Consider the following 17,736-nt stretch of genomic DNA (forward strand, 5'->3'; position numbering starts at 1 on the left):
CACACACACACACACACAAAAAAAAAAAACAGAAACCAATATATATGTTCGGCAATGAGGAATGGTTATATAACACTAGGTCTGTCAACAGAACATTCAATGGTCACTAAAAATAGTGTTTATAAAAATTAAGAGCCAACATCAAAATACTTAAATGACAATACCAAGTGTGAAGCTCAGGACAGAGAAGCACGCCCATGCCACTCTGATTCCAAATTTTTTACATGTCCACCTACCCAACTGGTCCATCAGATATTGGGATGCAGATAGCAAGTTTCTAATCGCAAAGCTGCTTCTGTCCCTCCACACTCTGACCATCCTCTCTTCTAGTTCCTGCCTCTACACACTGGTCACACTTCCAATACAGAATCTACTATATGTCACTCCTCCTTTTAAATTTTATTTGTACCTCTGTCTCTGCCTACTTGATTATACTCCCAGAAGACAGAGGTTGGGACCTATTCAGCTCTGATGTGATAGAGGCCAGTGCAAGGTAGGGACAAGGTGCTCAATAAATGCTCTCCTGAACAAAACACACCAGCATAATTACAATAGGGCAAAATAATGGCAAAAACTTACAGATATCACAATGTTACCTATATATAGTGGAACATCATTCAGCCCTAAAAAGGAAAGATATTTTGATACATGTGACAACATGGAAACCTTAAAGACATCATGCTAAGTGAAATAAACCAGTCATGAAAAAACAAATACGGAGTGATTCCATTTATAGGAGTACCTAGTATGGTCAATTTCATAGAGACAAAATCAAAATGATAGTAGTCAGGGGTTCAGCTGGGGGTAGGGATGGGGGAAATGGAGAGTTAGTGTTTAATAGGTTTCTAGAGTTCCATTTGGGAAGATGAAAGAAGTTCTGGAGACAAAGAGTGATGATGGTTGCAGAATAATGTGAGTGTACTTAATACTACTGAACTATTCACTTAAAAATGGTTAAAATGGTAAGGTTTGTTATGTATATTTTATCACCATTTTTTAAATGCTATTAATATCTTTACATGAGAAGCCCCCTGCTAATGGTATATTCTTTCTACCTCTAGCCTTCCTACGACAAACATAGTTACTTTTATAAATTAAAAAGTGGCTAAGCACAGTGGTTCATGTCTATAATCCTAGCACTTTGGGAGACCAAGGCAGGAAGACCACTTGAGGCCAGAAGTTTGAAGCTACAGTGAGCTATAAATGAAAAAAAGCATATTTAAAACTTAAAACAAAAACCAAAACCCTTCCAAGTTACTTTAAAGACACTATAAAAACGGTTCATAAGCCAGGTGTAGTGGTGCATTCCAGAACCAGCTACTTGGGAGGCTGAGGCAGGAAGATCATTTGAGCCCAGCATTTTGAGACTATAATGAGCTATATGATCAAACCTGTCAATAGCCACTGCACTCCAGGCTAGGCAACATGGCAAAACCCTATTTCTTAAAAAAAAAAAAAAAAAAATGTGGTACACAATCTCTCCAAATAACAGAGAAATCAGAACCTCAAAAAAGGAGACAGTGTAAGTTAGGTAAGCAAAAAGTGAATCCTCAGTCGACCGGACAATGTTATTTGCACACACCATTCCCCAGTCAGATAACCACTGGATGATCCAACTCAAGAAAAAGAGGAAGCATTTTAGTTTATTTGCTCTTGGACAGAGATCCAGAGGATGGAAACTGCCCTCACAGTTGGCATGCTGCCCCCTGGAAGGGAAAGTGAGGCTCTAAAGCCAAGTCACTCTGTCACAAGCAAACCCATCTGAAGGACTCGCCAGCACAGACACGCGGCCTCTCACACTGCAGACCTGTGTAGTGCCCCCCTTGCATGGTGCCATGATGATTGCACACAGCATACAGGTCATAGATGTAGTCCTCAGGGTCCCTCCCGAGTCCATAGGGCCGTCTCCACGGGGACCAGTGGGATGGCAAACTCCAGCTGCTCTGGCTTCTCTTAACCACATGAGGTGTCATGTCCAGGCCAGTCAAGGGGAACTTGACCATGTTCTGAAGTTTCATACGCCTGTCTCCTTCCTGTTGCAAGGAGAAAAACAAGTTCTGATGATATTTTAATGCAAGCAGATGGCAAATCAGTTTAGGGTGGAATGTGAACACTATCAGATAAAGGGGTTTGAGTTACCTATCTGATGTTTCCCAAGACACATAACAAAGCAGGGAAACAGACGAGCAGTTTTAACTATCTAGAGGAACAGGTTTCAGTATCACAAGAAGTAGAACTACATAAATGGGGTAAAAGAGCCTCTCTGAGTCTTCATTTCCTTGTCTGTTTAAAAGAGTTTTAGGTTTCTTTTTTTTTGAGACAGAGTTTTACTGTCGCCCTTGGTAGAGTGCCGTGGCATCACAGCTCACAGCAACCTCAAACTCCTAGAGGCTTAAGCAATTCTCTTGCCTCCGCCTCCCAAGTAGCTGGAACTATAGGCACCTGCCACAATGCCCAGCTATTTTTTATTGAGGGTGTCATTGTTGTTTAGCTGGCCTGGGCCAGGTTTGAACCCACCAGCCTCAGTGTATGTGGCCGGCGCCATAACCACTGCACTACAGGCACTGAGCCAGGGTTTTAGGTTTCTTACTTACAAAAATGACAATTTCAGGTGATTCGTCCCAATACTTCCATTACAGAGGTATGAAAATTTATTAAGTATCAACTATGTGAAGGGTAAACCACAGTACCTAACACAGAAGAGCCATTTGATAAGCAGTGCCCCTTTCCTCCCACCTCTTCCAATAAGTACATTAAAAGTTAACACTGATGTAGCCTAATATACTCATCTAGTTGATAATCTTGAGTAATCTATATTTTCCATTAAGCCCATAGGAAAATCCTTTAAAATCGCACCATCAGTTGAATAGGTATTTTCAACTGTTTCCTGTGTCTACTAGAACTTTAAAAAAGTAACCAGACATGGATATGCTCACCCCAAGGAGCAATGTATGGATCTATCAGGGGAAGAAAAATGTTCATAAGAGAAATGGAGGATGGGTCATAGATGATGAGAAAGGCCAGGCTGAAGAGTTTATATCTTATTCTTGTAGTTAAGGGAGAAGCACTGGGCCTTAAATAAATTGTGGAGGTGAGGTCACCAGAGCTATAGGTAAAGCACTGTGTAAACACTGCATAGAACACATGAGAAAGGGGAGAGCAGTGGAGGTGAAGAAATTAATTAAGGGAGACTGCAACTGCACCAACTGAGAAGTGACACAAAGTTTGAACTGGCTGGGTGACAGCAAAAACGGGGAGGAGACATGCACAGGAGTCAATGAATGGGCACAACTAAGCTGGGAAAGCGACTTCCTAGATGAAAGGGACAAAAAAGAAGAGTCAAAGACCACACTGCAGATTTGAGTCTGGGCTACTGGAAGGGTGATGCTGTGCCTTCCAAAGAAACAGAAAACAAAGGAAATCAGTCTGCATGGAGGGGAGGGGGATGTGTGTGAAAGAGAAGGTGGGATCCAAACCCTCAACTACCTTTCCAATGGAAGTATACAGGGGAAAGCCAAGGCACACTCTTCACTACCGTCAAAGCTAAACCCCAAACCTCTATGTAAAAGTTCTGACCCTGGGGATCACGTGTGTGTCAATGACCCTGACACCTCTGCTTCCCTAGTGAACCTTAAACATCTCTGAAATCTAGTCACATTTCCACATCTCCATTGCCACAGCTCTGTTCCAAGCCATTAGCAGCCCAGCCCCGAATGACTGCAATGGCCTCCTTCAGGTCTCCCTGTCTTCATTCTTGTAGCCTTTAATCTGGTCTTCAACCAACAACCAGAATGGTCTTTTCAAGATGCACATTTGGTAGTGCTGCTTCTCTGCGTAAGACCCTCCATCAGAATCTGACTCTGCCTGAACAACCAGCGTCCACCATCTCATCTGCCTCAGTTCTCACCACCATCACACCCCCCGGAGCACCTGCCCAACAGGCCTACTTTCAGTCCCTTGCATGTGCTATACTCCTTTGGGCCACTAGTCTTTGCACACACCACCATTCCTTGGGTGCATCACTGCTCCCGCCTCACCCAAGAAGAGCCTACTCATCTTTCAGTACAAACCTTCTTAACATCAGGCCTTGCAGGCTCTGTCAACATTTACTTCTCATTTACCTCTGTTACAATGGGGCTGTCTAGCACAATCCTAACCTCAGGGAATAGACAGCCTTTTTGGAAAAACTGACTCACAAAGCAATACAACTCAAAGCAGACTTCTTTGTGTATAGTCATGACTCATCTCCCCTAACTACACAACAGCTCCTTGGGAGCAAGACAACACCCGTTAATTACATTAGACAGAAATAGAATCTACCTCCCCCAGAAAGAACCTTTACTTACTTTGTTTTAAATCTCCAAGTACCATATCAAAATGTAGGCACATTTACAAATCTAAAGCAAATCTTCAATACCAAAGGCAATATGAACTAAAATGTTTCATTTCAAGTGTCACAGGATGGTCAATTTTGCCTTGAGAAAGAACATAACATGACCTCAAATACAGGGTCTATAATATACATAGACAGGAGTCACTAGCTCAAACAGGGACACTAAAGAACTCCAGCTAGCCCATCATCACAGGGCATAAGAAACATGGTCATGGCTGTTTTTCCCCTATGTTTTTCCCACTACAGAGGATTTTCTTACCTGTCGAAATCTCTTTAGATGTATAATAAGCACATCAGGCAGAGTCCACAGGCTTAACGTGATGCTTCCCTGCTGCAGCTGCTTACAGTGTGGGCAACGCCAGGCATCATCTGGGGCAAGCTGAAAACAAAAAGCACAACTTCCATGAAGCACCGCTGAATGCAAAACTTTGTTAAGGGAAAAAGCTGGACTGATTTCATATCCAGGGCACAGCATAACTCAGAAACTCTTTGGAAACTACATATGATGGCAATCAATGAAATAACACAATTGAAGAGGCCAAAGCTGGCAACCAGTTTGCTAAACAGATTATCCCCCAAAGAGGGGTGCCTAAGCCACTAAGCATTTTACAAAGGATATTAGATGTCACAGAAGCACCTCAAACTCAGCATACCCCCAACTCAACTTGTCATCTTTTTATCAACATGGTTCCTTTCTTCTCTGCCTGTATGTCCTACTCAGTAAATACCACTACCACCCACCAAAGGCAGAACAAGGATAGTTACACAAACCCTCAACCCTTCCCTCTTCCCCCACATCCATCCAAAGTAAGTCTCTTTGCCGCTCTTCCCACCTGTCTCCTCCTCTCCATGCCCACAAACACCACCTTAATTCAGAATTCTCACACCTTCTCTCCCTGGACTTCTTTGAGTCTCCTGACTGTGCTCTTCCCTAAGCACTAAACTGCTCCAAATAGCACGTCCCCTCCTGCTATTAATAAGAACTTTATAAATGTCAATCTGAGGTTCCAAATCCACATATGTCATCTCTGCAGGGAAGGACTTCAAAATGTGGACATATCAGAGGTGTCAATAGGTGAGATTTTAATCTAATCTAGAGTTCAGAGGATACATCAGATCCGGGAATGTCAACATGATGAGGTAAGGGAAGCCCTGGGAAAGAATGACAATGCCACTGAGATGGGAGGGAAAGGAGCCACAGACAGAATCTTGGGGAAGTCTTTTTTTAAGGGAAACACCAAAACTGAAAAACCACAGAGCGTGAGGATACATAGTCATCAAAACAGGCAAACCTAAAGCACTCCCTTTTATGCATACCAAGAAAAGAGTAGCCAGATGGGGTGATCATGAGAACCACATCCTCTGGAGAGGTCAAATGAAGACTAAGCAGAGCCCATTGGACTGAGCAAACTGGGGTCAATAGAACTTCAGAGAACAATGTGGAAATTCAAGTCAGACAGATAACGAACAATTTTGGAATGAGTAAAAAAAAAGAGTTGAAACTACTAATGGTAAATTTAGGCAGAAAAAGAAGAGAAACACTGGTTTGGGGACTTGTAAGGGAAGGAGAACTGAGGTAACATTTTTATGACAAGGAGACTCAATCATGTATATCAGAAATAGGATTCTGATATTTCAGGGAAAGGACAGAAGGTTAGGTAGGTGGGAGGGAATAAATCACAAAGTAAGACTGGAATGGCCTTGTCATCTAGCAAGTCCACATCTCTGTGAGACACACATTCTACATGTGGCCATCCTGACCAGTGCCTGCAATAAAGAAGCAGATTTTTGTTTGTTTAAATTCTAGTATATTACAAAAGAACATTTTTAGAACATACAGTAAAAATGTCAAGACAATGTCTAAAAGCTGTGATTATTTCTAAAACACTTCCCTGATTTCTATACCCATCTTGCCATAAACTGCTAAAAAGACGTCCCAGACCTAGCAGGCCACACGTGAGCACCACTGATGGAGCCGGCTCTGCCTCACAAGTGAGAGGGCCATCTCGGCAGGCAGCTATTCCGCTACACTCTGCTACCGTGCGTCCTCATATGAAGACAGAATCACACTTCTTATAATGTCTGGTCTTTAAATTCTGCTTTTTACATAAATTCTTTTATTATTATTAAATGATAGCTGTGTACATTAATGCAATCCTGGGGTACAGTGTAGTGTTTTCATATACAATTTGAAATATTTTCATCAAACTGGTTAACACAGACTTTATGACATTTACTTATTGTGTTAAGACATTTATACTTTTTACATAAAATTAAGTCCACTCCCTCTCACACACAGGACAGTCCTTCAAGTGCCTCAAAATAACTATCAGATCCCCAAGTTAAGGCTTCTTTTGTCAAAACACAGTCACCCGCATCATGACCTCCTGAAGTACTCTCACAGCCCACTCTCTCCAGATATGTCCCATTTCACCATTGTCTTAACAGTGAGTATCCACGAGAAAAGCAGCTCTACACCATCAGAGTCTAGACAGTTTGTAAGTCACCCGAAAGGCAGCATGACAGTGGCTGACACCCACCTGTTAGTGCTGATCAATACCAAAATTGTAGACTCCACAAAGTTACTGTCACAAAGTCCACTGCTAAGCCCCACCTTCTCCTCTTCTGTATTTGCACTATTTTTTTTTTCCTTTTAGAGACAAGAGTCTCTGTTGCCCAGGCTTGAGTGCCATTGCATCAGCCTAGCTCACAGCAACCTCAAATTCTTGAGCTCAAGCAATCCTCCTGCCTCAGCCCCCTGAGTAACTGGGACTAAAGACATCCGACTAATTTTTCTATTTTTTGTTAGAGATGGGGGTCTCACTTTGCTCAGGCTGGTCTCAAACTCCTGAGCGGAAGTGATCCTCCCATTTTGGCCTCCTAGAGTAACAGGATTACAGGTGTGACCATGCCTGGCCTGTATTTGTACAATTATCTTCGGGCCCAATACTGATCTTCCCAAGTACTGCTCTCCCATTCCAGTACCTATTTAACACTTTCTATGGTCAGGCACTGCTCTAGATACTAGGATTGTTTAGTGACCAAGACAGATGGAGTATCCGCTTTCATGGAGCTTACTGCCCGAATCTTTCTCCTTTACCTCCTATGCTCCAGATACTCTGCCCTCATATTTGTGTTTCAACCACACCAAATGCATTCCTACCCCAGTACCTCTGCTTCCTTTATTTACTTGTTTACCCACTACAGACTATAACAACATGAGGGCAAAAACACTGTCTGCCTTGGTCTTTGCTATATCCCCAGTAGTACAGTATCTAGCACATAGCAGGTATACAAAAAATACCTACTGAATGAGCTCCTATAAAATGTATTTTGTTAGCCTTCTAGATCTGTGAGATGCTTTGTAGAATACCAATGCTGTCATCTAGTAGATCTGTTCACCTCTAAGCTTTGTGCTATTCTCAAATATCACCTAAGTCAATTTTCTTTTTAAAAAGCTAAATAAGACAAGAGATCATACAAAGTCTGCAATCAACCAATCCCAAAACCAACTATTTTGAAATTGAGCCCAAAACAGAAAAAAATTTAAAAAATTATTATGGAAAACTATTGTTAAAAGAAGTAGCTATGAACAAATTGAGGAAAAGAAGATTCAATGAGAATATTAAAATTATTTTCAAATATTTGAAAGATAAGCAAGTAGAAGAAAATTAAGACTTTCGAGTCTCAATAAACTCAAGAGAGAGAACATCTGTTGGTCACAGTAACCAGGAGACATATTCAGGTTAACTTGTATTACCATCCAGAGAGAAAATGGCTTGTCAAAAGTCTTGAGCAGGGAAACACCTCATAACCAAAGATATTCAAACAGAGGTTGAACAATCCCCTGCTTGAAATTAGATAGATGAACCCATCATTAGAACAAAGGAGTTTTAAAGTCCCCTTCAATTCTAAAATTGATTCCCTACACACAAGAGTAGAGAGTAACAATTAGTAGTCAAAATTATGATCTTCAACACTGATGCAAGATTAGATGGACTCCATGTGGGCAAGGTTTCTCAAGGTGCATAAAAACAACACAGGGCCTGGGACCCACCCACAGAGACTTATTTATACAACTATCTGTCCATACATTCATTTAAATATTGTGTCTCTACTATCTATAAAGCACTGTGCTAAGTAGTTGGACCACGCTATCTATTTTCTGTCTATATCTGCACTGACAAAACTTTCTATCTATATCTGACTGCTCAATACAGGAGTCATTGGCACATGTGTTTACTGAGCACTTAAAATGTGGCTAATGCAACTAAGGAATGAATTTTTTTATTTAATGTTAATTGATTTAAATTTAAATAGGTCTTGACACCTGTGTTCTTAGTACCAAAACATTGAGAATCACTGTTTGATACTAAGAAAAGTTAGTAGTAATAAATTTAAAATTATTTAAATAGTTAATAAACTTAAAATTTATTAAATTTTAAAATTTAGCTAATTTAAAATTAGTTAAATTTTAATTTAACTAATAGTTAATAAATTTAATAAATTTAGTAGTTAATAAAAAATTTAAAATTTATTAACTTGATCTTGACCAGTAACTATTAAAAAGAATTAACTATAAAGGTTTATTTCTAGAGTATTTCAATTAATCAAGATTTTCTAGAAACGTGAATTGCTTTTTCCTAAAAGCAACAGTGCTGAGACACCTATTACTTGTGTAGAAGCTATGTGATTGCAAAATCATGGAGAGTAGTTTGGGGCATAACTTGTTTCTCCACTATCACCATGCCATGTCCCTCTCCTCATATCCTGGGCACCCAAGAAATGCAGCCCAAACTCTTACCCGTTCTTCTTTGGTGTAGAGTTGGAAACACTGGGATAAAGTGCAGGTTTGAGGCTGATGATGATGCTCTCTTTGCAGACGGACACTTTCTGCATCTGGGATATACTCATCTTCGGTATTTCCAAACAAGCTGCAATCAGGGCATTTATCAGAGAATGGCTTGCAAAACAACACAAAATACAATCACAACTCCATAAAATGGCTATAAATTCATAATCAAAAAGATCAATGTGTAAGAAAACAAAAGCAGTGATCTAACTTTTCCATATTCCAACGTTCCAAAATGTTCTTGAAAAGTTCTCTATCTACAAAGTTATTTCGAGAACTGACTTGAAGTTAATTTTTCTGGGACTGGCCACAAACCTCACTGATTTACTCATATGTATATTCTTATCTTTCATGTCTGAAGGCATGCACTTGACACTGCTTAGCAGCACTAATGGGCCTGTAATAAAAATAAAGGAAACTGGACCTACATAGTAGTTAATGAACATACAGCTTCTCTCTCAGCAGTGAGTAAATGTTCTAAGGTTTTGAGATTGGAAAGAGACAAGAAAAGAATAATAAACTGCTTAAATGAAGGATTAAGCACACACCTGGATACTTAGCCAAAAAGAGAGACTTGTTTCAGTTAATTTGAAAGATCAAAGGTATACTACTAGAATAATTAAAATAATAATTCCATAAATTCTAAGGAAAATAATACTCACAAATCTTTTGTCTCCTTGTCCCATTCTACTACTAATTTCACATGAGCAGTACCACCTGGTCCACAAGATTTTAATGCCCTATAGAATTGGGGAAAAGGGGAGGAAAGTCACATGTTATCTTCTAAATAAATTACTTTATTTATTATTATTATTTTTTTATTTTTTGAGACAGAGCCTCAAGCTGTCCCCCTAGGTAGAGTGCCGTGGCATTACAGCTCACAGCAACCTCCAACTCCTGGGCTCAAGCGAGTCTCCTCCCTCTCCCCCCCAAGTAGCTGGGACCACAGGAGCCCGCCACAACGCCCGGCTATTTTTTGGTTGCAGCCGTCATTGTTGTTTTGGCGGGTCCAAGCTGGGGATTCGAACCTGCCACCTTAGGTGTATGTGGCTGGCGCCTTAGCCTGTTGAGCTATAGGCGCCGAGCCAAATTACTTTATTTAAGTGTGATATGTGAATACTGAAAATGTTCATCATTCCCCACCAGAAAAAATTTTTAGTAAAACCATTATGCCCACAGACTTAACAGCTAGGTTACAACTGAACTGAAAAATCCTTAAACTAAAATGCCCAATATAGAAACAAAGAGATTGGAAGAAATTTAGTACCACATTATAGGCTGCCCACAATCCTCTCAGATGTTCTATATGACCTTTCCAACTTTTCTGCCCAATTCTCACCCACCCAAAGAAAGCTAGACAACAGCCCCTGGGAAAAAAATCTGCTCTGACCCTCTTCACCTCCCATCATACACCACACCTGATCTAAACTGCACCCTTCTTCCATAAGGCCCCCCCTCCCAAGTTCACCGGCTCACTGTCATCTCCTTGAGAAACTCTTGAAGCAGTCAGTCAAAATTATTTGTCTAATCTTTTTCATGCTGTGCAATAGTTTGGATCATTAATCTATTAACTCTTATCTCTAAAACCAAAAAGTGAGCGTTCAAACAGGAACATACTATATACTCTTTTTAGAATTCTGAAATGCAGACACTACAGTATTTGTTGGGGAAAAAAATTACAATAAACACAATATGAGTTTTTATATTTATGTACATATGCATACTTACAGTTGGCCCTTGAAACACAGGTTGAATAGGTCTGGTACACATACGTGAAGATTTTTTTCAACCCAATGTGGATTGAAAATACAGTTATTTATAGGATGTGAAACCTGTGTATATAGAGGCCGATTTTTTATATATGTGAATTCCACAGGGCCAACTGTAATACTTGATTATGTGCAGGTTTTGGTATATGCAAGAAGTCTTAGAACCAATCCCCTATAAATACCATTATTTTACTAATGTGAGAGTTTCTTATAAATGTAACCGAAATATGTGAAAAGCACAGAGATAGCAGAGTAGAGTGATTAAGTCTACTGGGGGAGGAGGAGGAACAGTGTAAAGAAAGGCTTAAAAGAAAGGAATTGTGGACAGAGGAAACCACACATATGAAGGACACATATAAAATAATGTTGTCTGTCCAAACAATCATCAGTACTTTGATGCTGTTCAAAGTATAGGACAGTGGAGAGAAGAGCAGCAAGGTCTAACAAAGAGTTCAAACCAGGAAGAACTTCACATACTATAGCACTCAGGCTTTATCTTTAGGCTACAATTTACCATTTAAGAATTTCAAAGAAGAATGTGGCCTGACCAGAACACTACTTTGGAAAACTTCAATCCTGATGAATATGAAAGGTTAATTTATCTATAGTCCTAGAACACACACTAATTTCCTTTCCTAACATGAGTCCTCCATGGCTTTCTGATGTCAAAAAAAATCATAAAATATTATATGAATAAAAAAGTAAAATAAGTACATAATTTCTAAATAAGCCTAAAGATACATTGCACTGGGCGGCGCCTGTGGCTCAAAGGAGTAGGGCACTGGCCCCATATGTTGGAGACAGCGGGTTCAAACCCAGCCCCAGCCAAAAACTGCAAAAAAAAAGATACATTGCACATGTTGAAATTACACCAGACACTGCTGGAATCACACATGAGCATATGAGAAATTCTAGAAGGTAATTTGGGGTTTTTTTGTTTACCTTTCTACTGTTGGGTGGCACAAGGGTTGCTCCTCCTGGGGCAGCAAGTATGTTATTCCCACAACACTGACCACACGCAAACTAAATGGACACACCTGCATCAAATGTTAAAGGAACGTTAGGCTGAATTTCTCTTCAAAAGCATCAGTTTCACAGTGGCATTTCCAAAATTAGAAGTAAATTTTGCAGAATGCTTCTCTATACCATTATTAGGTTATTGAGCCACTATAATATACTTTAAATTCAATCTACCCAAATCAATTTACATATCAAATACATTAAGCAAGACAAATAACATTACCTTAACTCATCATTAACTTAATAGTCTTCCACTTACAGGCAGATGTTCTAAATCCTCTCCAAGCTGATCATGTACTAAACTTTATTACTGTCTGAGCTCTGGAGTTCAAAACCAACCTAAGGAACAGTGAGACCCCATCTGTACTAGAAAGAAATAGAACAATCTGCCTGGCACTGTGGCAGGCACCTGTCATCCCAGCTAGTCAGGAAGCTGAGGCAAGAGGATCACTTGTGCCTAAGAGTTACTATTCTACCCAGAGTGGCAGAGTAAGCTCTGTCTCGAAGAAAAAGAGAAAAAAAAAAAAAAATACACAGCAATTCAAGGAAAACTTTGTGGTGGCCAGCTCCTTTCATAAAATTAGGGATAAATTCTCAGTCTTGAAAGTCTGAACTCAAGAAATTCAAATTTTATTATAATGGCTGCTTCTCTACTCCATGCTACGCTGGAATAGCAAAATGTTTACAAACCTGAATGCAAACTGTGGGCCTCAGGAAGTACTTCATTTTCTCCAAAATTTCCTTCTGCAGAAGGTCCCATGCTATTGTCTTCTCTAAGTGCAGCACAAAAGGCAGTCCAAATCTAAGACACACAAACATTGTAATCACCTTAAAAGTATGGCAATTCTTTTAATGCTATAATCCCTCCTTCTTGATGTTTTTATATGGAATCACAATATAATTGGTTTTAGGGTAGTTCTCAAAATAAAAGAAACAGAAAGTTTAACGGTAGTCTCAGAAAGAGATGAAGAGCTTAAATTTCTAACTGAAATCTATTAGCTTGTACACCAAAATGGCTCATAGGGAAGTATGATTCCCTGATATTAGGTGGTGCTAGGTTATTAGGACAAGATTAATGGAGATGATGAGGAAAGGAGGAGGGGGTGGGCATGAGTCTGGCAAACAGCATGGACCAGACCTATGATAGATAGGGATGCAAGGCCTAGCAGATAACAAGGCAGGCACTGCCAAGCAAGTAACACTGAAAGAAACTACCCTAGCCCAGAAGATGTCTGGCCTCTACCAGGTTACAGAGAATCAATCAGAGGTAGAACTGTGGCTCTTGACTTCAGCTATAAACTAAAATCACCAAGGGAGCTTTAGAAAATAATGATGCCTAAATCTAGCCCCCAGAGAGTCTGAGGAAATTAGTCTGGAATGTGACATGAGCACTGAGATATTTTTTTTAGAACCTCCCTAAGTGGTTCTCAATGCAGCCAAAGTTGAGGACCCTAGCCTAGGATCAACTCAAACCTATACCCCAGTCATTCAAACCTATTTGCCTATCTGAATGTGTGCCCTACTGTCACAAATCCATGTCTTTGTGCCGAGAATTCCCTCAGCCTGAAATCACCTTCCTAGTCTTCCTCCAGGTTATCTCCTGCTCATCCACATGAGACCCTGTGGAGGTATTCTCCTCCAGGAAGCATCCTGTTGTTTTGTTCCCTGTGTGTACTGTACTATAAACTCTGCCTCCTCCAACAGACTATGAATTATTTGATAGCCAGAACTTTGATTTATTTATCTTAGCAGTCCAAACAGCCAATGCCTAGAAATCAAATAATGAATGAATGAATGATCTACCTAAAAGATGGACTCTGACTCAGGCCCAGGAGGAAGCAGAGGTGCTAAAATCACCAAGAAACCAGCTCCTAACCATCAAATTGTTTACTCACAGTATTCCTGAACAGCGAACTTCTCTGCTTAAAAACTACTATGATGTGAAATCTCAGGGATACCTGCCCCCAACCTTCTGAATGCAGTCTTGCCAGCCTCTCCACCCTCACATTCGATCATAGCCTATTTTAATATCTTCAACATGGCAAAAGGCCTGTCTGAAGCTAAATGCATTCCCTTGTTTATAGTCAGTCTGTCCTAACTGGAATTCCATAAAGATGCTGACCCTGTGTTATCTTGTTCACTGCTGTATCCTAGGGATTAGAACAGTATCCAACACACTATACACACTAAAATACTGGTTCATAGAACCATAAATAGCTATATCAGCACATTTTATGTTATTTACCATATAAGGAACTTATTTCAGAGCAAAATTTTAAAAGGCCAATATAACGTCTATCCTTACAAATATTAGAAACACAGAGTCCTCTCTTCCTGAAATATCTCGTCTGTTGTTATTACTCAGGTTACATTACTAGCATGATATGGTTACCTTAAAAGATACTCTAAAACACCCACAAAGCTCGGCACCTGTAGCTCAAGTAGCTAAGGCGCCAGCCACATACACCAGAGCTGGCAGGTTCATATCCAGCCTGGGCTGGCCATACAACAATGACAACTACAATCAAAAAATAGCTGGGCGTTGTGGCATACACATGTAGTCCCAGCTACTTGGAAGGCTAAAGCAAGAGAATCGCTTAAGCCCAGGAGTTGGAGGTTGCTGTGAGCTTGATGCCACAGCACTCTACCCAGGATGACAGCTTGAGGCTCTGTCTCAAAAAAATAAATAAATAAACAAAACATCCACAAATTCTTAGGGAGGACAGCAGACAGATTTGACAGAGATTCTGACTTGCAAATTTCAGACTTATGAAACTGCATGAATAGTGGTGCCATATGCTGAGACAAGAAATACTAAAGGGCCAGCTATATAGGGAAAGATAATGAGTTCCACAGGGACATAAGACTGAGGGGAGCATGTACCATCCAAGTAGATATGTTAAGAGTTTAAAAAGAAAAAAAAACTGCTAAGAAGTAGCTGGATATTAGATCTAAAGACCCAGGAGGAGCCTAAACTGAAAAATACGTAAGAAATGAGCCTTTAAAAACCTTTCTAACCTAGATTCTGTCATCCTAATTTTATACTCTTCCCCTCTCAACTCCCTAAATCAGGTTAATTTGTACATGTTCTTTCTAAATATCAGAATCAAAAAATTAACTACTAAAACTTTTTCAAAATCTTTGCAAATATTAGACTTTCACCTCTCAGAAAATAATTAGGTTTTTACCTTTTCCCCTGTTGCCCAGTGCAGGCTCGGTTGCACACCAACAAAACAATCTTGTCGCTTCCTGTTCTTGTGGTGGGCAAATCCATTTTCCCTTGCTTTGCTGCTATTTGTGTAGGGGAAGACAGTCTATGATGATCCAAGCCAAATTTCAAATGATTTAGATTGTTATTTAAGTGAATTCCTGAAATAAAATAAAAACAACTCCTTTTATCTCTTCGAAATTCTTTTCATTCATTCATTAAAAAGAAATTTACCCTATTTTAAAGAATTAAAAATTGTCATTATGTAATTTAAACTGCAAAAGAAAAAGGGAACAAATACTCAGCTTACTCATCTAACCATTAAGATAATTTCTTTAGCATCCATTATTTCCTTTAGACTAGCCCTACTTATCTTAAAAATTGAAAATTAAAATGCTACATGATGAATGTATGTTTGTTACAATTTCAGAACAGCAAGTTTGCTGAAATGATCCACCAAAAAATTTAAAGTCAGACCATGCAACCAGCAATCAAACTTGCCCCGGCCGAACTGCAACAACAACAACAAAATAGTTGGGCACTTTGGCCGGTGCCTGTAGTCCCAGCTACTCGGGAGGCTGAGGCAAGAGAATCACCTAAGCCCAGGAGTTGGAGGTTGCTGTGAGCTGTGACACCACAGCACTCTACCAAGGGCGATAACGTGAGACTCTGTCTCTAAAAAAAAAAAAACCTTTCAAAAAAAATAAAGATAAAAGGCCAGCACAGTGGATCATACCTATAATCCTAGCACTTGGGAGGCAAAGATAGGTGGACTGCCCAAACTTAGGGGTTCAAGACCAGCCTCAGCCAGAGCAAGACCTTGTCTCTAATAATAGCCAGGCATTGTGGTAGGCACCTGTAGTCCCAGCTACTCAGGAAGCTACGGCAAGAGAACTGCTTGAGCACAAGAGTTTGAGGTTGCTGTGAGCTATGACACCACAGCACTCTACGGGTAGGGTGACAAAGTGAGACTCTGTCTCAAAAAAAAAAAAAAAAGACAAAAATATATGAAATGGTCTTCAATGTTCACCAGTAGTTTTTTCTCCCTGATTAAAAAGCCAAACTTATAAGAAACAAAAGATAAACTACTCTTACTAGTCTCTGAGCCATTATAAGAACATGCCAACATAAATACAATCAACTAAGCTGGATCGACCCGTGTTACAATGAAGAAAAAATATGCTTGGCACAGCACTGATCTTCACAAATGCCCATCAATCAAAGCTACTTAGCAATGTGGGACCAGCACTACACCCTGTATTTAGTAGGAACTCAATAAATGTCTATCTAAATAGCTGTTAATTTCTTTAATCCGCTGGAAGTACAGACTAAGGAAAGGATACCTCACCTGGAGAACAGAAGAAAGAAGCCCCTTCAACCACCACTGTAAATAATAACACCAGAAAAATAAAATAAAAATGACTTAAAGTAAGTATTCGGAGCAGAATCCTGGTAATAACCTAAACATCCAGCAATATACAAGAGTTGCTGAGCCTAGTAAAATACTTGAGCATTTTAACAACCTAAAATGATGAGTATATAGCTACCATCAGCATGAATTCCAGACAGAGTTTAACACACACACTAGAATAAGGAAAAACTGAATCTTTTTCAAGCTATTAAAGGGAAGAAAACTTTATAAGCTTAAACATCATAAAGAGATCATAAAAGGAACAGATTTCACTTCATAACCACCTTACTTTTCTTAATTCCAAAATATTAAAGGGATACAAATGTTTGTTTCATGGGAACCTTGTATAATACTTAAGTAGGGACTTTTTTCTTCTTCAAACTTTTAATGGGCCCATCACCAGAACAGTGTTCATACCCAATAGTTACATTTTGCCCACCCCTTCCTATCCTCCCCAATTCCTGGTTTCTAATGACCTTTGTATCTCTTAGTACCCATGTGTGCCCATCACTTAGCTCCCAATTATTAGAAAGTACATGGGATGTACTCATGTTTTTCTATTCCTAAAATACTTCACTTAGGATAGTGGTCTCCAGTTCCATCCAAGTTGCTACAAAAGACATTATTATTTCATTCCCTTTTATAGCTGAGTAGTTCTCCATGGTGAATACACAGAGGGTACCAAAAAACGTATACAATTTTAAGAAAGTAAAAATTTCTAAATTTGAATACTCAAGTCACATTTAACTTCTGCAATCACAAGAGGTGCTCGATGTGACTTGTATTCATCTTTTGTTATTGGTATACTCTGAATATAACAATTTCCACATTTTCTTTTCCACTCACGAATTGACAGGCACTTAGGTTGATTCCACATCTTTGTAATTGTGAATTGTGCTGTGAAAAAACTACAAGTGTCGGCTCGGCACCTGTGGCTCAAGCAGCTAAGGCGCCAACCACATACACCTGAGCTGGTGGGTTCAAATGCAGCCCGGGCCTGCCAAACAACAATGATGGCTGCAACCAAAAATTAACCAGGCGTTGTGGCGGGCACCTGTAGTCCCAGCTACTTGGGAGGCTGAG

At 39.8% G+C, this 17,736-nt stretch overlaps 1 protein-coding gene across 1 annotated transcript in view; it reads right to left on the reverse strand.

Annotated features, from left to right (window-relative positions):
• USP31 (ubiquitin specific peptidase 31) overlaps nt 1-17,736 on the reverse strand; it is an 80,343-nt gene that overhangs the window by 11,555 nt on the left and 51,052 nt on the right. The window contains exons 10-16 of the mRNA XM_012808835.2: nt 15,223-15,403; nt 12,725-12,836; nt 11,957-12,051; nt 9,908-9,985; nt 9,198-9,327; nt 4,653-4,772; nt 1,808-2,033 (exon numbers count right to left, since the gene is read on the reverse strand). Of these exons, the coding sequence (XP_012664289.1) occupies nt 1,808-2,033; nt 4,653-4,772; nt 9,198-9,327; nt 9,908-9,985; nt 11,957-12,051; nt 12,725-12,836; nt 15,223-15,403 (942 nt within the window). The remainder of the gene's footprint in view (nt 1-1,807; nt 2,034-4,652; nt 4,773-9,197; nt 9,328-9,907; nt 9,986-11,956; nt 12,052-12,724; nt 12,837-15,222; nt 15,404-17,736) is intronic.

The sequence above is a fragment of the Otolemur garnettii genome, unplaced genomic scaffold, assembly GCF_000181295.1.
Source record: "Otolemur garnettii isolate 467f Iridium unplaced genomic scaffold, OtoGar3 scaffold00096, whole genome shotgun sequence".
Taxonomy (NCBI): domain Eukaryota; kingdom Metazoa; phylum Chordata; class Mammalia; order Primates; family Galagidae; genus Otolemur; species Otolemur garnettii.